This window comes from Boleophthalmus pectinirostris, unplaced genomic scaffold (genome assembly GCF_026225935.1).
Source record: "Boleophthalmus pectinirostris isolate CB_2022bp ecotype Guang Dong unplaced genomic scaffold, ASM2622593v1 HiC_scaffold_8, whole genome shotgun sequence".
In the NCBI taxonomy this organism is placed as follows: Eukaryota; Metazoa; Chordata; class Actinopteri; order Gobiiformes; family Gobiidae; genus Boleophthalmus; species Boleophthalmus pectinirostris.
The window spans coordinates 12,855,771-12,878,018 of record NW_026571515.1 but is presented as its reverse complement, the minus strand read 5'-3'; the positions used below and the strand labels follow the sequence as shown (position 1 = coordinate 12,878,018).

The window sequence follows — 22,248 nt, the reverse complement described above, 5'->3', positions numbered from 1 at the left end:
TGTTTTCATGTTTAACTTTTTGCCTGTAAATTCCATCAATGACACTTAAAAACAATTTAAATGTGAAAAAGTAAAAAACTTGGGCTGTGTGGTGTGGATTTAAAGTTACAGATTTGTAACTGTTTGAATTACAAAAAAAAAAAAGTTATATTAGAAATTTAACATTAACAAACAAGCGTCTGTCACATGGGGAACAGCAGGCGACCACTGAATGTGCTGTGGTGATTCTGATTATAATAGATTCTTGTATTCTCCCACTGACGCAGAAACACAACATCTCCAACCTCCAGGAGCAAAGTGACTCCATTGGCTCCAGTGCCGTAACCATTTGTCTGATGTTCATAAGAGCTAAAAGTATGTTCTCCATTCTTCACCAACACAACAGATGAACCATGTGAAGAATGTCCAAGTGCACCAATGTAGAACTCAAAGTGGTAGGCCCCTCTGACCGGTGCAGTGAAAAACCCTGTAGGATATGTACATAATGTTAGTGTTGGTAACGCTCACATAGATCACTGTAACATGTGTGAGTTTATTCACCTGTGTTTGGGCTGTAGGCGTTTCCAATGTTTGAGACCACGTGTCTGAAGACCAGATTAGTGAGAGTGTTAAAGGGGCCGATGTCTCCTGAGCCTGAAGCCATTAAAGCGGCGGAGAAAGCCACTTGTCCCACTGAAAATAAGATAAACATAAAAGTCTGAACATGAACTGTCTGTAGTCTCAATGTGGTTTTATTTATTTATTTAAAAAGAAGCCCCTTGAGATGTAACAGATTCTAGTAGCTATGATTTGTGTTAGATTTATATTATTGAAGTAATTCTGATCATTACTGCAGGAGTGACCAAGCCAATTGTTAAAATCACCCAGAAAAATCATCTCAGTTTGAGTATTTAAGAATTTAATAGTGGAAAGAATAGATTTTGTACATTCAGCTGGGGCATTGGGTGGTCTGTAAATATCACTTTGACAAACTTTGACAAACAGACATTCAAAATGGATTGGGATTCTTTTTGTGTGTAATGACTTCAGAGACTAATTTTGAAGAAATGTTTGTAACAACTCCTCCACCTCTAGAATTTATGTGTCATCTACACAATAAATAATTGTCAAGTTTAATTTCCTCTTCTAAAATGTTCTTTTTAAGTGACTCTTAATGTTTCAGACAGGGTAATTACACCAGGTTTATTGTAGAAGAGCCGGGCTTTTAGTTGATCAATTTTAGGCAGTAGGATCCTGATGTTAAGATGAATCATTTGGATACTTTTGTCAGTTTTTATAAATACATGCCACAACAGAGAGAGAGTCTGAAAGACAGAACATCACACACACACACACACACACACACACACACACACACACACACACACACACACACACACACACACACACACACACACACACACAGGATTCTGGTTGTCAAGAGTACTGTTGGGGATATGGTTAGTGATAGACTCTTAAACATAATATGTTGGCAGATAATGCTAGGAACAAGTTTGTAGTTTAGCAAGTACTGGAGTCATAGTAGTAGTAGTAGTATTAGTAGTAGTAGTAGTAGTATTACCAGGTGCCTGTCAGAACACTCTTTTATGACAGATCATCACAGTTTACAAAGATCAAACAGGCGTGGTCATGATGTTGTCATTGTGCGTCAGAACTAACAAACAGAAACTGTAAACAAGTAGGTGTGTTAGTTTCAGTTAGTTAGCTCCTCCCTGCAGATAAAAGTAAGTGTCCACCAGCGTCTGATCAGAACTGAAGAAGCAGCTTGGATGATCTGAGAAACATCTTCAACCAAACTGACTTTTGTCCAGTCGACAAACTGAATTTTCTCTCGCCATGGATTCTACCTGGATGACTGAGGGATTCTTCACACAGTTTAGCAAGTACTGTAGTCGTAGTAGTAGTAGTAGTAGTAGATCAAAGATCAAACAGGTGTGGTCATGATGCGACTGAGTGGTGAGAGCAGTATTATCAGTTAGAACTTTACTGTCACCTCCACTCAGCCAATAAGTTACACTGGAATTCCTGTACAGCTGTTCATCCATGTAAAGTTTGTCCACTGTGAGACGGTTCTTTTATTGTTCTTTCTCACATCCTTCATAACTGGATACAAGAGCCGTCTTCACTTGAGAATCTCAGGTGGAAACTGATCGCTGAACAGTGTTGGGAAGGTTACTTTTAAAATGTAATCCCCCACAGATTACAGATTACACACCCCAAAATGTAGTTTGTAACGTAATCCATTAAATTACTTAAAGTGAGTAACGTAATCTGATTACTTTGGATTACTTGATATTGTCATGTTTTTTTAAACGACATGAATGTAGCAACCACATCCTGAAAATTCTTGTTTGTTGTCTTCAAATTGTCTGAGCCCAAGTCTCCATGAATAAGCAACTGTTTGCTGTAGAGAAACAAAGACCACGAGATCTTAATATAAGAGGTTTTGTCTGTTAAAAGACAGAAACAAGATCAGTCTTTTCCTTCACCAGATTAAAAAATATTATTGATAGAGAAATTATTTTTTATATGAGATCACCTTAAATTATGTCAACCTACTGTTAGGTGTCATGTTGTTTTGTTTAGTCCTGGTTTAGTCCTGGTTTAGTCCTGGTTTAGTCCTGATTTTTAGACCTGGTTTAGACCAGGTCTAGATCAGGTCTTTAGTTCTGGTTTAGTCGTGGTTTAGTCCTAGTTTAGACCTGGTTCAGTCTTTAGTCCTGCTTTAGTCCTTTAGTCCTGGTTTAGTCCTTTAGTCCTGGTTTAGTCCTGGGTTAGTCCTGGTTTAGTCCTGGTTTTAGTCCTGGTGTTAGTTCTGGTTTAGAGGCGCACAGGAGGAAGCACGGTTTACGCGAGAAAACACGTTCCACACGCGGCGCACGAGACGGCGGTGTCCGCGCTGTAACTACGGAAGGAGACGTGGTCCGCGGGTTCTCAGGTTGATGACGATGATGAAGGTGTGTGTTTGTGTGTGTGTGTTTGTGTGTGTGTCTGTGTGTGTGTTTGTGTGCACGTCCACTCATGTGGCAGGTCACTATAGGACAGTAGTGCAGATATTATGAGTCTATGCAGGTTGTTTTCACCAGTGCCAGTAGCTCCTGTTTCACATTTAAGTTGTAGGCGATTTTATATTTGTTTTTGTTTTTTTTATATATATCTCACATCGGAGAAGAATTTCCAAGACACAAATGTGTTTTTACCAATGCACTGCTGCTTCCACTGTGTGACTGACACCGCCAACTTTAACATGACGTTTACATCGCTCTTATTGCGCGCGTTCTGTTTGGGTTTCCGGCAATGAGTGGAATTACCGAAATAAAAAAATAAATAAATGGGATGTAGCACAAAATGTGAAAACAGGAAAATACCGCCTTGTAATCCACTTATTTCAGCAAAGTAACTGTAATCCAATTACCACTCACTGAAGCAGTAACTGTAACGGAATACAGTTACTCATAATTTGTACTCTGATTACATAACGGCGGTACATGTAATCTGTTACTCCCCAACACTGTCGCTGAAGGAGAAAGTTGTTCTTTGAGTTTCACACTTTAGACTTGCTCTTTGGATCCATGAGTTGTGCAACAACAGGACGAGAAGTCCAAAATGTGATGAACTCTACCAAAGATGATGATCTTTAACGATGCCTCATCCATTTTAATGTAAGTGGTCATAAAGTTTTTAACCATCAGCTCTGTCTTTTGGTCGGTTTCTTCTTGTGCCTCTGGAACTCCGTGTATAATAATAATATTCTTTATTTAGTCTGTCTTAGTATTTTGCCTCTTCCCACAGTCCAGGTAAGTGTGTGAAGAATGTGAGTTAAAATTTTCATGATCGATGAACTGGTCTCACCTTCTCTGTCTCTCCTCAGGGACGTCACATGGTTTTCAGTCACATTTGTCCAAGCCTTTATGCTATTAAGTTCAGCAGCTTGGCCTAAGAGGATATAAAAGCAAAAAAAAACAAACAAAAAAAACTCACATTTTAAAATTTAATTCTATAAGGAAAGAGTGCACCTAGAGATAATTCACTGTGGCTTAGACAATCCACCAGTGCTGATACAGAAGATCTAAACACTAAGGTCACACAGTGAATATGTTCACGATGTTTTATTAACACACTTTACAGAAAAATAAATTTAACTCGACTCCTGTGTTTGTGAACACTGGTATTTAAATGTGTGTGGACGGGTAAACACTTTGAGTGCTCAGTGAAATTAGAAACTCACTATAACAGCGACCATTTATCTAACATTTAAACTTTTTAAACTCTAAACGTTGTACAGTGTTTGTAAAGTGTTTTGTACTCAATAGCATCATGTGAACATAATACCTTTTAGTTGTTCTTTAATTGGCTCCACTTCACTGGTCTGCTTCTGGAGCTCCTGGACTTGTGCTGTTAGTCCTTAAACAGAAGTACAATGGAGTCAGTGTAAATATTGTTGGTGCAATTCTATATTTTAAAACTGCAGTATATTTATTTATTGATAAAAAGGCTGAACAACCAATTATGAGACCACATTTATTAAGACTCACTAGTTTACAGGCAACAAAATGCAATTACAGAAAATAATAGCAGCTTCTCAATTTTAATGTGGTCTTATAGTAGTTCATATATATATATATATATATATATATATATATATATATATATATATATATATATATATATATATTATCCTAATCCAATCCTATTTCATAGTAAAAATAATTTACATGAAAATTACCTTGTTGCTTTGCATTAATGTGTCCATTGTTGCAGTGAGATGATTATTTTAGAACTGTCTGAGGTCTATAGTGACTAATGACTGTACCTTGTTGTTGTTGTTTCAGTGTCTCCACATCTCTGGACTTCAGCTCTCTTAGTTCAGCTTTTTGGTCTCTCAATTTGGCTTCTTGGTCTCTAAGTTTTGCTGCTTGTTCTAAGAAATCACATATAGTATTGGTCAATAATGTATAAAAAAAAAAAAAAAAAAAAGACAAAACTTTACATAAAATGATTTCAGTGAGTTAATGTTGTCGTTGGTCTTATAGCAGTTTCGATAGAGATCTCACTTTATCTCTTTTTTTGACAATTCTAAACGAATATAAATATTTCTATTTCCATTGTAAAATAACTTGGGTAAAAGATACCTTGTTGCTTTGCATTTATGTGTCCATTGTTGCAGTGAGATGATTATTTTAGAACTGTTTGAGGTCTATAGTGACTAATGACTGTACCTTGTTGTTGTTGTTTCAGTGTCTCCACATCTCTGGTCTTCAGCTCTCTCAGTTTGGCTTCTTGCTCTATAAGTTTTGCTGCTTGTTCTAAGAAATCACATATAGTGTTTATTAATAATGTATAAAAAAAAATTACAAAACTTCACATAAAATGATTTCAGTGAGTTAATGTTATCATTGGTCTTATAGTAGTTTCGATACAGATCTCTCTTTTTTTTCTTTTTTGACAATTCTAAACTAAAATAAATATTTCTATTTCCATTGTAAAAGAACTTAGAAACCCTATAGTGACTAATGACTGTACCTTGTTGTTGTTTCAGTGTCTCCACATCTCTGGACTTCAGCTCTCTCAGTTCAGCTTCTTGCACTCTCAGGTTGACATCTTGATTTCTAAGTGTGGCTGCTTGTTCTAACACATCAGAAGATAAAGTTTTGATCAGTAATGTATAAATAAATAACAAAGTCTAACATAAAATGACTTCAGTGAGTTGTGAAGTGTTGATTCTGACCTTGGTTGAGACACTGCAGCTGCTCGATATTGACTCTTTGTTCAGCCAGGGCGGCGCTCATGTGTTGGAGCACAGCGTGGAGGTCTGGTGGACAGGGCTGAAGCTGCTCTGGCACATTCACACTCTCAGGACTGGCTTGTCTTTGGTCACTGATCTCATTGTCCTGAAGTTCAGCTCCTGACAGAGAGCAGAGCAGCAGCAGCAGTGCACACAACACACTCACTCTTTCCATCGTGTAAAGAAGAATGAGCCCCACAAACACTCTCACACTTTTATACAGACTTTATGACTTATCATTAGTCATTACCTTTGTTTTATCTCTCATGTGCACAAGTTTAGATAAGATTAAATAGTAGGCTACAGGTTTTCAAAACAAATTATAAAATGGAGTTCAGACCCACTTTTTCTTTATTAACTAAGTTGATAACTGAACAATACATTTCAAAATCAGAATTAGTTTTATTCATCCCCAAGGGAAATTCTTTTCAACCAGCAGAAAATAGCATTAAGTAAATTTTAATATCCATAATGCAGTAAAACAAGTCTCCATCAACTAAACCTCCACTAAAAATAAAATAAACCACTTAAAATATAGTTCTCTCATAACATTTACCTCTTTATAAACAGTTTTACAACAGTGCAATATGTTGCTACAGTGAGACTTTTACAACACAGAGTTCAGCAGTTTGATGGCGACTGGCAGGAATGATTTCCTGTGTCTGTCAGTGGAGCAGTGCGGCAGTGACAGTCTATGTCTGAACGAGCTCTTGTGGCTGACCAGCACATTGTGGAGTGGAAGAGTTCAGAATAGTCCTGATTTTGGACAACATCCTCCTGTCCGACGCTACAGTCAGAGAGTCCAGCTCCTCCCCACAACATGTTCACTTTCTTGATCATCTTATTGAGTCTATTATTGTCCCTCACATGCAGACTTCTGCCCCAGGAGACCATAACATACATGATGCCACTGGCCACCAGAGACTCCACAGACTCGTAGAACATCCTGAGCATTGTTCTGCAGATGTCAAAGGACCTCAGCCTCCTCAGAAAGTAGAGACGCTCTGGTCTTTCCTGTAGACAGTGTCCACGTTCCTGCTCCAGTTCAGTTTATTGTTCAAGAGCTCCTCAATCAGACTTTGGCAATTTGGATGAATCGGAGAGTGGGTGAGAGTGGACAACCCTGACGGGAGCCACAGGATAGATTGAATGGTTGGAGTGTTTGTCCAGTTAGTACCATTGACATTGGCTTATTATATAAAGTCTTAATCACTGAAATAAATTTAGACCCAAAGCCTGAGTGTTCTAAGACTGACCAAAAAAAGTTATATTTGAGGAGTTCAAAAGTCTTCTCTGTGTCCAAGGAAAAGACAGCAGCAGAAGAATCAATAGTTTTAATATTTCATTTTAAAGGGTGAACTATGACAACAGTCCTAATGCTTCATCAGTAAGAAATCCATAGATAGACAGTTGCTGGAGATTATTTTTTATGCTAGAACACTTGGAACATTAATTATGGTATGATGTGATTTCTGTCCATTTCTATCACATAAAAATACAGTGTTTAAATACAGTATTAAGTATATTAGGATTAGTCTTCCTGCAAATGTTTTAATTTATTATGTGTTTGTCTTGTACCTTGATCCTAGTTTGTGTTTCTCAGGAACAACAGTTTGAAAGAGATAAGAACTTGTGATACGTCTGTGTTTCCTCAATAAAACAATATTCATCTGTGTAATGATAAAATGTTTTTTTTAAGATGTACTTCCCTTTGGCAAAGTAAATCAAAGCAATAAATGCAGCACTGAAGGCCATGTCAACAACACAGTAAAACACAATAAAACAATAACTCAGTAAAAGCATTTCCGGATGATCTGTTGTTTTGTTTTGATGATCTTTAACTTGAACTCCATGTTTTTCTTTGGTCTTCTATTCTGTTGTATTCATAAAAAGATCACAGACTGGACATTTGAGCCATGGATTATGGAAAGTAGAACTTTAACAGGATTTAATGTAGTTACATCAGTGTCTATGTAGCCCTGAACTCCTTAAATTATAGTACACCTTATTCTGCCCAGTTGACTTGAATCTTGGAGATTTATACAAAATGTCCTTAAACACATTGCAAGAATTGAAACAGAAAAAAATATTAATCATAAAAGCTATTTTATTTCATGCAACACAGAACATAACACAGGCGGCTGGTCCATAATGGACGATGGTGTGACGTCCTCCCTATCGATCATGTAAATTTGCAAAACTATTCAAGATAAAAATTTGAGATAGTTCAGCAATATTAGTCTTTAAATATTACATCAATGTGACTATATAATAATAATGACTATACATAACATAAATCACAAGAAAATATTTCTTAATCTTTTCATTCATTTCAAAGTACATGATTGAGCTGCTTGGGGCAATCTGAAAATAGCCCATCTGCTCCATTCAAAGTCAACGAGAGAAATCTGACCAATCAGATCCTCGCATCTGTGTGTCTAATGTATTTGAGCGGAGTGCATGAGGGCGACCAGATCTACAGCTCATAACCCGAACCCCAATATTCCATAGTGACAGTGTTATTACACCAGCGCAGCAGCTCGCCCTGAAAAAACCTGTGGAGCGTTCCCTAAACCCCTGAACTCGGGTCCAGAGTCACAGCACCAAGACAAAGTCCACAGGACACAGGGACAGTCTCACATTACACCTGACACCAGGTGAAAGGAACATGTGCACAAGATGAAGTTTGATTGAGTAGAAGAAGAGGTTTGATGAACTTTTACTGTAAGAGGCAGAAGCTAGAGGAGCTCACAAACTTATCTGATTCCTGTTTATTAAAGTTTATTAGAGTTTATTTCAGACTGACTTGTTGTACCTTGTTGCTGTTGTTTCAGTGCCTCCACATCTCTGGTCTTTATCTCCAACTCTCTCAGTTCTGCTACTTGCTCTGTAAGTTTGGCTGCTTGCTCTAAGATGTCACATATAGTGTAGAAAAATACAGCAGGAATCAATTACAAAATATAACAAAACGATTTGATCACTTTGTTGCACAGAAGTGTTGTGTCTGACCTTGTTTATTGTGGGCAGCTGCAGTTTATTGTGCTGTATTCATAAAAAGATCACAGACTGGACACTTGAGCCATGGATTATGGACAGTAGCACTTTAACAGGATTTACTGTAGCTACATCAGTGTCTATGTTTTCATCTAAACTGTATCGACCCTGAACTCCTTGAAGTACTTGAATATTGGGAGGATTATGCAAATGTTATTAAACAGAAAATAGACAGAACAGAAATTAAAACACTTTTTATTTATGATTTCAAGCCAGACAGAACATAACACAATACTACACAAACATATTAAGACCTGTGTACAAATATAGAGTGCAATATATTGTTGACCTACTGTACAATCTCAAATCAAACACTCAAACTAAATTAAATAAATGTATGAATCTTTTTGTAATTTACATTTTAAAGATGGTCATAAAAATGCTGTTAAGGTATTAATTGTTATATTTACACTCTATATTGATTAAAGAACACTTTTTGCCTATAAATTCCATCAGTGACACTTAAAAATAATTTAAATGTGAAAGTAAAGTAAGTAAAAAAAACATAAACTGCATGGTTTGAATTTAAACTTCCAGATTTGTGAAAAGTTTGTGAACTGTTTGAATTTTTTTTTTAAAGATATGTAATACAGATGTCAGCAAAATTGTTGGTACCCCTCTGGTAAGGAAAGAAAAATCCACAATAATAATAATACATAAAAATTTCCTGAAAAACAACCAATGAAAATCAGACACCGTTCTTGAATTGTTGTTCAACACAATAAAAAAAAAAAAAAAAAAAATCTAATGAAACTGGCCTGGACAGAAATGGTGGTACCTCTAGAAAACACTGTAAGTAATTGGACTATAGGGACATGTTAAACTTAGGTGTGTCTCTAATCTGCATCACAGGTTCTTCAGATTTTGTCCTCAGTCAGTTTGCCTGTTACAGGGGGACATGTGTCATTGTGCTGTTTGAAGACATGATGGAGACAACACTGAACATGGACCAGAGAAAGAGAAGAAGAGAACTGTGTTAGGAGACTAGAAAGAACATGATAGACAAGCAGGATAAAGATAAAGACAATAAGACCGTCTCCAAGCAGTTTGATGTTCCTGTGATTACAGTTACACATGTTCTTCACAAGTTTAAGATCCACAGGACTGAAGCCAACCTCCCTGGATGCGGCAGCAAGAGGAAAACTGATGACACATTAATAGATGGATCATCTGAATGGAAATAAAAGAGCTCAGAATGACCTCCAAACAAATTAAATGTGAACTTGAAGGGTGAGATACATCCAGTGTTGGGAAGGTTACTTTTAAAATGTAATCCCCTACAGATTACAGATTACTTACCCCAAAATGTAGTTTGTAATGTAATCCATTAAATTACTTAAAGTGAGTAACGTAATCTGATTACTTTGGATTACTTGATATTGTCATGTTTTTTTAAACGACATGAATGTAGCAACCACATCCTGAAAATTCTTGTTTGTTGTCTTCAAATTGTCTGAGCCCAAGTCTCCATGAATAAACAACTGTTTGTTGTAGAGAAACAAAGACCACGAGATCTTAATATAAGAGGTTTTGTCTGTTAAAAGACAGAAACAAGATCAGCTTTTCCTTCACCAGATAAAAAAATATTATTGATAGAGAAATTATTTTTTATATGAGATCACCTTAAATTATGTCAACCTACTGTTAGGTGTCATGTTGTTTAGACCTGGTTTAGTCCTGGTTTAGTCCTGATTTAGTCCTGATTTTTAGACCTGGTTTACTCCTGATTTTAGACCAGGTCTAGACCAGGTCTTTAGTTCTGGTTTAGTCCTAGTTTAAACCTGGTTCAGTCCTGCTTTAGTCCTGCTTTAGTCCTGGTTCAGTCCTGCTTTAGTCCTGGTTTAGTCCTGGGTTAGTCCTGGTTTTAGTCCTGGTGTTAGTTCTGGTTTAGAGGCGCACAGGAGGAAGCGCGGTTTACGTGAGAAAACACGTTCCACACGCGGCGCACGAGACGGTGGTGTCCGCGCTGTAACTACGGAAGGAGACGTGGTCCGCGGGTTCTCAGGTTGATGACGATGATGAAGGTGTGTGTTTGTGTTTGTGTGTGTTGGTATGTGTTTGTGTGTGTGTCTGTGTGTGTGTTTGTGTGCACGTCCACATATGTGGCAGGTCACTATAGGACAGTAGTGCAGATATTATGAGTCTATGCAGGTTGTTTTCACCAGTGCCAGTAGCTCCGGTTTCACATTTAAGTTGTAGGCGATTTTATATTTGTTTTTGTTTTTTTTATATATATCTCACATCGGAAGAAGAATTTCCAAGACACAAATGCGTTTTTACCAATGCACTGCAGCTTCCACTGTGTGACTGACACCACCAACTTTAACATGACGTTTCCATCGCTCTTATTGCGCGCGTTCTGTTTGGGTTTCCGGCAATGAGTGGAATTACCGAAATAAAAAAATAAAAAAATGGGATGTAGCACAAAATGTGAAAACAGGAAAATACCGCCTTGTAATCCACTTATTTCAGCAAAGTAACTGTAATCCAATTACCACTCATTGAAACAGTAACTGTAACGGAATACAGTTACTCATAATTTGTACTCTGATTACGTAACGGCGGTACATGTAATCCGTTACTCCCCAACACTGGGTACATCAGTGTCAGATTGCACCATACGTCACTGTTTGAGTCAAAGTGGACTTCATGTGAGGACACCACTGTTGAAAGCAAATCATAAAAAGTGACAGTGGAATTTGTCAGAGTGCATATTGACAAGCCACAAAGCTTCTGGGTGAATGTCTTTTAGACAGATGAGACAAAACTGGAGCTCTTTGGCAAGACACATCAGCTCTATGTTCACAGATGCAGAAATGAAGCAGACCAAGAAAAGAACACTGTCCCTACTGTGAAGCACGGAGGAGGCTTGGTTTTGTTCTGGGGCTGTTTTGCTGCATCTGGCACAGGGTGTCTTGAATCTGTGCAAAATACAATGGAATCTCAAAACTATCAAGGTATTTTGGACCAAAATGTGTCGCCTAGTGTCAGAAAACTTGGTCACAGTTGTAGGTCATGGGTTTTCCAACAGGATAATGACCCATGTGAGGGATGCCGTCCTCGTTGCATTTGACCTTGCCTCACCCCACCTCAGATCCACCCACCCCGGATCCGCCCCGCTGATCAGCCTCACCTGGTCCGCTTGATCAGCGGGGGTATAAAAGCCGGAGCCAACCCCAGAAGACTGACCAGTGGGTCCTCCGCTGCAGCGTTCCTGAGTTGTTTATTTTTGTGTAACCTTTATCCACGTTTTGTACACCTTTTTGGCACTTTTTTTGTAATAAATATCCTTTTTTTTTCACCTCGCCACACTTCCCGTTTTGTTTCACACCCGGTTAATTTTTAACATCTTTTTCAGTTACCGTGCCACCCCGTAGGCTCCCGTGGCACGTAACAACCCAAAACACACAGCTAAAAACACACAAGAATGGTTAAGAACAAAACATTGGACTGTTCTGGAGTGGTCTTCTGTGACCCCAGACCTTAGTTCTATTGAACATGTGTTAAAGAAGCTGAAACATGCTGATGGAGAAGGCACCCTTCAGCCCTAAGACAACTAGGGCAGTTTGCTCATGAGAAATGGGTCAAAATATCTGTTGACCAGAGCAGAAGTCTCATTGACAGTTACAGAAATAATTTGTTAGCAGAGTTTACCTCAAAAGGTTGTGCAACAAAATGTAAAGTTAAGGGTACCATCATTTTTGTCCAGGCCGGTTTCATTATTTTGTTTTTTCTAATAATTCTGTTGAACCACAGGTGAAAAACAATGTTTGATTTTTGTTGGAGAATTTCAGTAAATTTAGATTTTTTTTTTAATTGATTCTCAGTTTCAAGTTATTTCAGTGATTATTGTAGATTTTTCCTTCATTGCCAGATGGGTACCAACAGTTTTGTCCACGTCTGTATTTGAAATCTAACATTAAGAAACAAGCATCTGTCACATGGAGAACAGCAGGTGACCACTGAACGTGTTGAGGTGATTTTGATCATCATAGATTCTTGAATTCTGCCACTGACGCAGAAACACAACATCTCCAGCCTCCAGGAGCAAAGTGGCTCCACTGGCTGAAGTGCCGTGACCATTTGTCTGATGTTCATAAGCAAGAAAAATATGTTCTCCGTTCTTCACCAACCCAGCACCTGAACCATGTGAAGAATGTCCTCGTCCACCAATGTACCACTCAAAGTGGTAGGCCCCTCTGACCGGTGCAGTGAAAAACCCTGTAGGATATGTACATAATGTTAGTGTTGGTAACGCTCACATAGATCACTGTAACATGTGTGAGTTTATTCACCTGTGTTTGGGCTGTAGGCGTTTCCAATGTTTGAGACCACGTGTCTGAAGACCAAATTAGTGTGAGTGTTAAAGGGGCCAATGTATCCTGAGCCTGAAGCCAATAAAGAGGTGGAGAAAGCCACTTGTCCCACTGAAAATAAGATAAACAAAAGTCTGAACATGAACTGTCTGTAGTCTAAATGTGGTTTTATTTATTTATTTAGAAGAGAAGTCCCTTTGAGATGTAACAGATTCTTGTAGCTATGATTTGTGTTAGATTTATATTATTGAAATAATTCAGATCATTACTGCAGGAGCGACTAAGCCAATTGTTAAAATCACCCAGAAAAATCATCTCAGTTTGAGTATTTAAGAATTTAATAGTGGAAAGAATAGATTTTGTAGATTCAGCTCGGGCATTGGGTGGTCTGTAAATATTACCTTTGATTATATATTTTTTAAATTTTCATGTTTGACAAACAGATATTCAAAATGGATGAGATTCTCTTTGTGTGTAATGACTTCAGAGACTAATGTTTGTAACAACTCCTCTAGAATTGATGTCTCATTTATACAATAAATAATTGTCAAGTTTAATTTCTTCATCTGAAATGTTACTGTTGACTTACTATTTATGTTTCAGACAGGGTAATTACACCAGGTTTATTGTAGAAGAGCCGGGCTTTTAGTAAATAGATTTTAGGCAGTAGGATCCTGATGTTAAGATGAATCATTTGGATACTTTTGTCAGTTTCATAAATACATGCCACAACAGAGAGAGTCTGAAAGACAGAACATGACACACACACACACACACACACACACACACACACACACACACACACAGGATTCTGGTTGTCAAGAGTACTGTTGGGGATATGGTTAGTGATAGACCCTAAAACATAATATGTTGGCAGATAATGCTAGGAACAAGTTTGTAGTTTAGCAAGTACTGTAGTCATAGTAGTAGCAGCAGTAGTAGTAGTAGTAGTAGTACCAACAGTAGTAGTAGTAGTACCGGGTGCCTGTCAGAGCACTCTTTTACGACAGATCATCACAGTTTACAACGGGCGTGGTCATGATGTGGTCATTGTGTGTCGGTGTTTTGATGCGACTGAGTGGTGAGAGCAGTATTATCAGTTAGAACTTTACTGTCACCTCCACTCAGTCAATAAATTACACTGGAATTCCTGTACAGCTGTTCATCCATGTAAAGTTTGTCCACTGTGAGACGGGTTCTTTTATTGTTCTTTCTCACATCCTTCATAACTGGATACAAGAGCCGTCTTCACTTGAGAATCTCAGGTGGAAACTGATCGCTGAAGGAGAAAGTTGTTTTTTTGAGTTTCACACTTTAGACTTGCTCTTTGGATCCATGAGTTGTGCAACAACAGGACGAGAAGTCCAATGTGATGAACTCTACCAAAGCTGATGATTTTCAATGATGCCTCATCCATTTTAAGGTGAGTGGTCATAAAAGAATGAGAACTTCACATATCAATTACTTGAAATGGGTCCTTTGGAGGAGACGGAGCAGCTGCAGAACATAGAGAAAAATCCCGCACACCGTCTTACTTGCAAATTGTGAGATTTATTAAGAAAAAATTAATCCTAATAAATCTCACAATTTGCAAGTATTCAATTTGCAATTTTTCTCTATGTTCTAATGTAAGTGGTCATAAAGTTTTTAACCATCAGCTCTGTCTTTTGGTCGGTTTCTCCTTGTGCCTCTGGAACTCCGTGTATAATAATAATATTCCTCATTTAGTCTGTCTTAGAAATTTTGGCTCTTCCCACAGTCCAGGTAAGTGTCTTAAGAATATAAATTAAATTTCTTATTATCAATGAACTGCTCTCACCTTCTCTGTCTCTCCTCAGGGACGTCACATGGTTTTCAGTCACATTTGTCCGAGTCTTTATGCTGTTAAGTTCAGCAGCTTGGCCTAAGAGGAAATAAAATTTAAAAAAACTAAAAAAAAACTGACATTTTAAAATTAAATTCTGTAAGGAAAGAGTGCACCTAGAGATAATTCACTGTGGCTTAGACAATCCACCAGTGCTGATACAGAAGATCTAAACACTGAGGTCACACAGTGAATATGTTCACGATGTTTTATTAAAACACTTTACAGAAAAATAAATTTAACTCGACTCCTGTGTTTGTGAACACTGGTGTTTAAATGTGTGTGGACGGGTAAACACTTTGAGTGCTCAGTGAAATTAGAAACTTACTGTAACAGCGACCATTTATCTAACATTTAAACTTTTTAAACTCTAAACGTTGTACAGTGTTTGTAAAGTGTTTTGTACTCAATAGCATCATGTGAACATAATACCTTTTAGTTGTTGTTTAATTGGCTCCACTTCACTGGTCTGCTTCTGGAGCTCCTGGACTTGTGCTGTTAGTCCTTAAACAGAAGTACAATGGAGTCAGTGTGTAAATATTGTTGGTGCAATTCTATATTTTAAAACTGCAGTATATTTATTTACTGATAAAAAGGCTGAACAATCAATTATGAGACCACAATCATTACAAATCTCTCGTTTTTAGACAACAAAATGCAATTACAGAAAACAGTAGCAGCTTATCAATTTTATAATGTAGTTTTATAGTAATTCTTTTTTTTTTATTAACCCTAATCCAAAGTAAAATGACTTACATGAAAGATACCTTGTTGTTTTTGCATTAATGTGTCCATTTTTGCAGTGAGTTTAACTATTTTAGAACTGTTTGAGGTCTATAGTGAGTAATGACTGTACCTTGTTGTTGTTGTTTCAGTGTCTCCACATCTCTGGTCTTCAGCTCTCTCAGTTCAGCTTCTTGCTTTCTCAGTTCAACTTCTTGCTTTCTTAGTTTTGCTGCTTGTTCTAACAAGTCAGAAAATATAGTTTTGATCAATAATGTGTTAATAAATGACTTGAGTGAGTTGTAGAGAAATGTTGATTCTGACCTTGACTGAGAGACTGCAGCTGCTCGATCCTGACTCTGTGTTCAGCCACATCGCTGGTCTTCTGCTCGAGCTCTCTCAGATTTGCTTCTTGTACTAAAAAAGTAATTTATGTCATACATAAATAATAAAACATGACATAACGTGTTTATGGAGAAGTGTTGTGTTGTAGAAAAGAGATTCTGACCTTCAATCTTGACTCTGTGTTGGGCCAGGGCGGCGCTCATGTGTCGGAGCACAGCGTGGAGGTCTGGTGGACAGGGCTGAAGCTGCTCTGGCACATTCACACTCTCAGGACTGGCTTGTCTTTGGTCACTGATCTCATTGTCCTGAAGTTCAGCTCCTGACAGAGAGCAGAGCAGCAGCAGCAGTGCACACAACACACTCACTCTTTCCATCGTGTAAAGAAGAATGAGCCCCACAAACACTCTCACACTTTTATACAGACTTTATGACTTATCATTAGTCATTACTTACCTTTGTTTTATCTCTCACATGCACGAGTTTAGATAAGATTAAATAGTAGGCAACACGTTTTCAAAACAAATTATAAAATGGAGTCCAGACCCACTTTTCTTTATTAACAAAGCTGATAATTTAGAATTAGTTTTATTCATCCTCAAGGGAAATTCTTTTCATCAGACATGCAGCCAACCAGCAGAAGTAGAGTTATCAAAAATAAAGTTAAGTACATTTTAAAATCCATAATACAGTAAAACAAGTCTCCATCAACTAAACCTCCACTAAAAATAAAATAAACCACTTAAAATATAGTTCTCTCATAACATATTTACCTCTTTATAAACAGTTTTACAACAGTGCAATATGTTGCTACAGTGAGACTTTTACAACACAGAGTTCAGCAGTTTGATGGCGACTGGCAGGAATGATTTCCTGTGTCTGTCAGTGGAGCAGTGCGGCAGTGACAGTCTATGTCTGAACGAGCTCTTGTGGCTGACCAGCACATTGTGGAGTGGAAGAGTTCAGAATAGTCCTGATTTTGGACAACATCCTCCTGTCCGACGCTACAGTCAGAGAGTCCAAGCTCCTCCCCACAACATGTTCACTTTCTTGATCATCTTATTGAGTCTATTATTGTCCCTCACATGCAGACTTCTGCCCCAGGAGACCATAACATACATGATGCCACTGGCCACCAGAGACTCCACAGACTCGTAGAACATCCTGAGCATTGTTCTGCAGATGTCAAAGGACCTCAGCCTCCTCAGAAAGTAGAGACGCTCTGGTCTTTCCTGTAGACAGTGTCCATGTTCCTGCTCCAGTTCAGTTTCGGATCAGGATTTCAATACTAAATGTGAATAAAAGTGGTGAGAGTGGACAACCCTGACAGGAGCCACAGGATAGATTGAATGGTTGGTGTGTTTGTCCAGTTAGTTCCATTGCCAAGAGTTTATTATATAAAGTCTTAATCACTGAAATAAATTTAAACCCAAAGCCTGAGAGTTCTAAGACTGACCACAAAAAGCTCAATTCGTGAAGTTCAAAAGTTTTCTCTGTGTCCAAGGAAAAGACGGCAGCAGGAGAATTAATAGTTTTGGTATTTTCTATAAATATGTAAAATATATAATATTTCATTTGAAATGGTGAATGGCAAAAGTCCTAATGTTTCATCGTTCTGAAACCCATGGATAGACAGTTTCTGAGATTAGCTTTTAACACTTGAAATATTGATGATGGTTTGATGTGATTGCTGTCAATTTCAAATAAATAATCAACAAAAACAAATGTAGCTGTCACATAAAATACAAGGTCTAAATACAGTATTAAGTATATTAAGATTAGTCGTCCTGCATTCACCTTGTTTGTGTTTCTCAGGAACAACCAGTTTGAAAGAAATAAGAAGTTGTGATATGTCTGTGTTTCCTCAATAAAACAATATTCATCTGTGTAGTGATGAAATGTTTTTTTAAGCTGTACTTTCCTTTGGCAAAATAAATGAAAGTTATAAAAGCAGCATTGAAGCTATATAATTGAAACAGTAAAACACAATAAAACAATAACTCTGCCCTGGATGACCTATGTTGTCAGACATAGACCGTACTAAGAAGTGGACTAAGTGAGTGTGATGTTACCTATAGTGTTCGGCTCGAAGCAAAAGAAGCTCACGATGCTAACAGTTACAGGGTCCAATATGGAACTATTAATATCAGGAATATTAGGAAATATTAGGAATAGAAATCTTTATTAGGAAAATCACGAGGCTCACAGCAGCAGTTACAGAGAGAGGGACGACAATATTCTGATGTAAATCAATGGGAAGAGCAGCACGCAAACTTCCTATTGGGTCATTCCACGACAAAACTCCCAATGCCCCTTAACAACGACCTCAGATTTGACTGAAAGCTTTTTAGTAGATTCACACATTTTCCAAGAGAAAAAGTCCCAAATTTTAGCTCCCAACTCCTTAGATTTGTTATTAAAAATATTCTGTCAACTCTCCCTGACCTGTTTTGAGCAGAGTTTTCAGAGGAGCCACTTTCAGATTACTACTATATCTAAAAAACTATTTAAGGTCAGTACTTCATATTTTCAAGGATTAAAATCTGGCAAATGTACTTGTAGAATATGGACTTTTACACATGTGCTTTCAATTTATCACAGGTTTTTGGGGGCTTGAATTTGTTTGAAAATTCTACTCTTCAAATTTGAGGGCATCTTTGAAGGACTGTCGAAAGTGCAATTTCAAAGACAGAGGTTTGATATTGAATATACTCCTTCCCACACACGCTGTGGACTTTTTGTTTTAAAACTAAGCCTCTGTGATGAACGCTCTAGAAGATACTAAGTTTTAAAAATGAAAAAAAATAATAATAATTGATGCCATCTTTACCACGTTATACCAAAAAAATGACAGCACCCACCAACATAAAATGGACCATTTTAGAAAGACTAGATGTCTGTTTTTAACATGTCCAAAATATGTGATGGTGTTCTGCCTTATTTTTGCAATTTAAAAATGTGTGCATTTGGAGATGTGACGTGGAATGACCCTATTTGGAACATGTCGGCTATTGTGTTAGCTCTGTCCGTCTATATACACAAAGTCTGTGGTCACATGAGGAACAGCAGGTGACCACTGAACGTGCTGCGGTGATTTCCATTATCATAGACTCTTGAATTCTCCCACTGACGCAGAAACACAACATCTCCAGCCTCCAGGAGCAAAGTGACTCCATTGGCTCCAGTGCCGTAATCATTTGTCTGATGTTCATAAGAAATAAAAACATGTTCTCCATTCTTCACCAACACAGCACATGAAGCATGTGAAGTATGTCCCTGTGCACCAATGTACCACTCAAAGTGGTAGGCCCCTCTGACCGGTGCAATGAAAAACCCTGTAGGATATGTACATAATGTTAGTGTTGGTAACGCTCACATAGATCACTGTAACATGTGTGAGTTTATTCACCTGTGTTTGGGCTGTAGGCGTTTCCAATGTTTGAGACCACGTGTCTGAAGACCAGATTAGTGTGAGTGTTAAAGGGGCCGAGGATTACTTCTCCTGAAGCCACTAAAGAGGCGGAGAAAGCCACTTGTCCCACTGGAAACACAGACCCACAAAAACATAAAAAATAAATAAATAATAATAATAATAAATAAAAATAAATACATAAAAGCCTGTATATTAACTGTCTGCAGTTTAAATGTGGTTCATAGCAATAACTTTCCTATGTTATTATGCACACCTTCACCTTCACCTTCTCATTGTTTCAGTTCTCAAATTGCTTCCAGTTTACTCTAAATCATAAAGCCTGAATGGTAATTTTAAACTAGAAACCCAACCTTGAGTATGTAGTGTTTTAGGGGTAGTATTTTGGTCCCTCTCTGTCCAGGTAAGTGTCTGAAGAATCTAAGTTAGAATTTTCATGATCAGTGAACTGGTCTCACCTTCTCTGTCTCTCCTCAGTGACGCCACATGGTTTTCAGTCACATTTATTTGAGTCTTTATGGTGTTGAGTTCAGCAGCTTGGCCTAAGAGGAAAGAAAATATCAATTCTGACATTGTAGTAATTCCAAAGAACAGCTGGAATTCAGGCACTTAAAGGTCCTGTATGACACAAAATTGACTCTTTTGAGCTTTAAAGAATCCATAATACACAATGTTCTGAGCTCTGTTATAATGTTGTTTCCTTATCACAAACAGACCTGGAGTTTTGTTCTGTTCCACCTTGTGATGTCATGTAGTTGTAGTTTTCAAATTAACACATACTTTTTTACCTTTTGTTGAATAGATATAAGTAATTCCAGGGCTAAAATTATCCAAAGGCTTCTAATATACAGTATTCTGTTAACATAATTTATTTTAACCAGCTAGATAGAGTCAACCTGGCGATAAAGACATTTCGGCTCCATCCACAAGCCAATTGAATGTTAAAAAGGAAGTGAATAAGGCTGAAGGTGAAACAGCAAAACACAATAGAGGCCAGTTTCAAGTCACGACCATCAAGTTGAAAATGAGACATTTTGGTCACCAGCAAACATAAAATAAATAATATTCCTACCATTTGTAGCTGATTACTTTAGTATCTGGCTCCTGAATGTAAGTTAAACTATTTTTTTATTCAATCTATACTTGAGACCTTAAACTGAACATATACTACAGTAGTATTTCAGACCTTTAAATAGACAAGGAAAAAGTGGGTCTACAGAGAATTAACAGTGGCCTTGATAACCCACTGGTACTGAGAAGATTATGTACACACGCACACACACATGCACACAAATAATCTTTTTTCCTTATATGTGACTTATAGTTGACTTATTACTGTACCTTGTTGCTGTGTATCCAAATTTCTGGTCTTTATCTCCAATGCTCTCAATTCGGCTTCTTGTTCTGAGATATCACAGATAGTGGAGATAAATATATAGATATAGATAGATAGATAGATAGATAGATAGATAGATAGATAGATATAGATAGATAGATTCTGACCTTGACTGAGAGACTGCAGCTGCTCGATCCTGACTCTGTGTTCAGCCACATCACTGGTCTTCTGCTCGAGCTCTCTCAGGTTGGCTTCTTGTACTAAAAAAGTCATTTATGTCATACATAAATAATAAAACATGACATAACGTGTTTATGGAGAAGTGTTGTAGAAAAGAGATTCTGACCTTCAATCTTGACTCTGTGTTGGGCCAGGGCGGCGCTCATGTGTCGGAGCACAGCGTGGAGGTCTGGTGGACAGGGCTGAGGCTGCTCTGTCACATTCACACTCTCAGGACTGGCTTGTCTTTGGTCACTGATCTCATTGTCCTGAAGTTCAGCTCCTGACAGAGAGCAGAGCAGCAGCAGCAGTGCACACAACACACTCACTCTTTCCATCGTGTAAAGAAGAATGAGCCCCACAAACACTCTCACACTTTTATACAGACTTTATTACACATGTTACTCATTACCTTTTATTATTTATTGCCATTGTTTCATCTCTCACGTGCACACGACTCTAGATAAGATGAAGAACTTAAATTAAACATCTTTCTCAGAATATTTTATGCCATGGTATTATAAGAAGTAAAACACTACTTTGATTAGACTGTTGTACTGATATTTAATCATTAATTTATTTATCTGTGCCTTGATTGAGACCGAGTTTTTCTGACACTAGGCAACGTATTTTGGTCAGTACTAATACTACACAAAAAATATTTAAGACCTGTGTACAAATATAGAGTGTGATATATTGTTAACATATAATCTCAAGTCAAACAATCTTTTTTCTTTTTGTAAATTACATTTTAAAAGATGGTCATTAAAATGCTTTTAAGGTATTAATAGTTATATTTACACTCTTAACTTTTTGCCCATAAATTCCATCAGTGACACTTAAGAACAATTTAAATGTGAACAGATAAAAAACATAGGCTGTGTGGTGTGGGTTTAAAGCTACAGATCTGTGAAATGTTTGTGAACTGTTAGAATAGATAAAAAGTTAGATGTTTTATTTGAAATTTAACATTAACACACAAGCGTCTGTCACATGGGGAACAGCAGGTGACCACTGAACGTGCTGTGGTGATTTACATCATCGTAGATTCTTGTATTCACCCACAGACGCAGAAACACGACATCTCCAACCTCCAGGAGCAAAGTGACTCCATTAGAGGATTTGGCAAAACCACTTTTTTCATGTTCGTAAGAGCTACAAATGTTTTCTCCATTCTTC

General features: G+C 37.6%; 3 protein-coding genes across 3 annotated transcripts in view; all 3 read right to left on the bottom strand.

Annotated features, from left to right (window-relative positions):
• Positions 1-182: 182 nt before the first annotated feature.
• On the bottom strand, positions 183-5,960 carry LOC129412338 (uncharacterized). Its single transcript, XM_055165887.1, has 6 exons — positions 5,729-5,960; positions 5,524-5,628; positions 5,220-5,306; positions 4,333-4,404; positions 541-672; positions 183-466 (listed from the first exon to the last, which is right to left on the bottom strand). Exons 1-6 carry the CDS (start codon positions 5,958-5,960, stop codon positions 183-185), a joined length of 912 nt encoding a protein of 303 aa, XP_055021862.1.
• A 6,816-nt stretch (positions 5,961-12,776) lies between these two features.
• Positions 12,777-16,461, bottom strand: LOC129412337 (multimerin-2-like). The gene is made up of 5 exons (XM_055165886.1): positions 16,251-16,461; positions 16,101-16,159; positions 15,876-16,032; positions 13,135-13,266; positions 12,777-13,060 (listed from the first exon to the last, which is right to left on the bottom strand). Exons 1-5 carry the CDS (start codon positions 16,459-16,461, stop codon positions 12,777-12,779), a joined length of 843 nt encoding a protein of 280 aa, XP_055021861.1.
• Positions 16,462-19,135: 2,674 nt separating this feature from the next.
• LOC110154539 (uncharacterized) overlaps positions 19,136-22,248 on the bottom strand; it is a 5,935-nt gene continuing 2,822 nt past the window's right edge. Inside the window, exons 4-7 of the mRNA XM_055165885.1 lie at positions 21,197-21,352; positions 21,018-21,110; positions 19,494-19,616; positions 19,136-19,419 (exon numbers count right to left, since the gene is read on the bottom strand). Of these exons, the coding sequence (XP_055021860.1) occupies positions 19,136-19,419; positions 19,494-19,616; positions 21,018-21,110; positions 21,197-21,352 (656 nt within the window). The remainder of the gene's footprint in view (positions 19,420-19,493; positions 19,617-21,017; positions 21,111-21,196; positions 21,353-22,248) is intronic.

Bases quoted from the DNA above. Each gene is read 5' to 3' on its own strand.
- LOC129412338 (XM_055165887.1), bottom strand. From the start codon at position 5,960: ATGGAAAGAGTGAGTGTGTTGTGTGCACTGCTGCTGCTGCTCTGCTCT. The intron at 5,629-5,728 runs GTCAGAATCAAC...CTGATGTGTTAG, and splicing joins GCTGCAGTGTCTCAACCAAG to AACAAGCAGCCACACTTAGA. The intron at 5,307-5,523 runs GTACAGTCATTA...GTGATTTCTTAG, and splicing joins GACACTGAAACAACAACAAG to AACAAGCAGCAAAACTTATA.
- LOC129412337 (XM_055165886.1), bottom strand. From the start codon at position 16,461: ATGGAAAGAGTGAGTGTGTTGTGTGCACTGCTGCTGCTGCTCTGCTCT. The intron at 16,160-16,250 runs GTCAGAATCTCT...TTACTTTTTTAG, and splicing joins ACACAGAGTCAAGATTGAAG to TACAAGAAGCAAATCTGAGA. The intron at 13,061-13,134 runs GTGAATAAACTC...CATATCCTACAG, and splicing joins CGCCTACAGCCCAAACACAG to GGTTTTTCACTGCACCGGTC.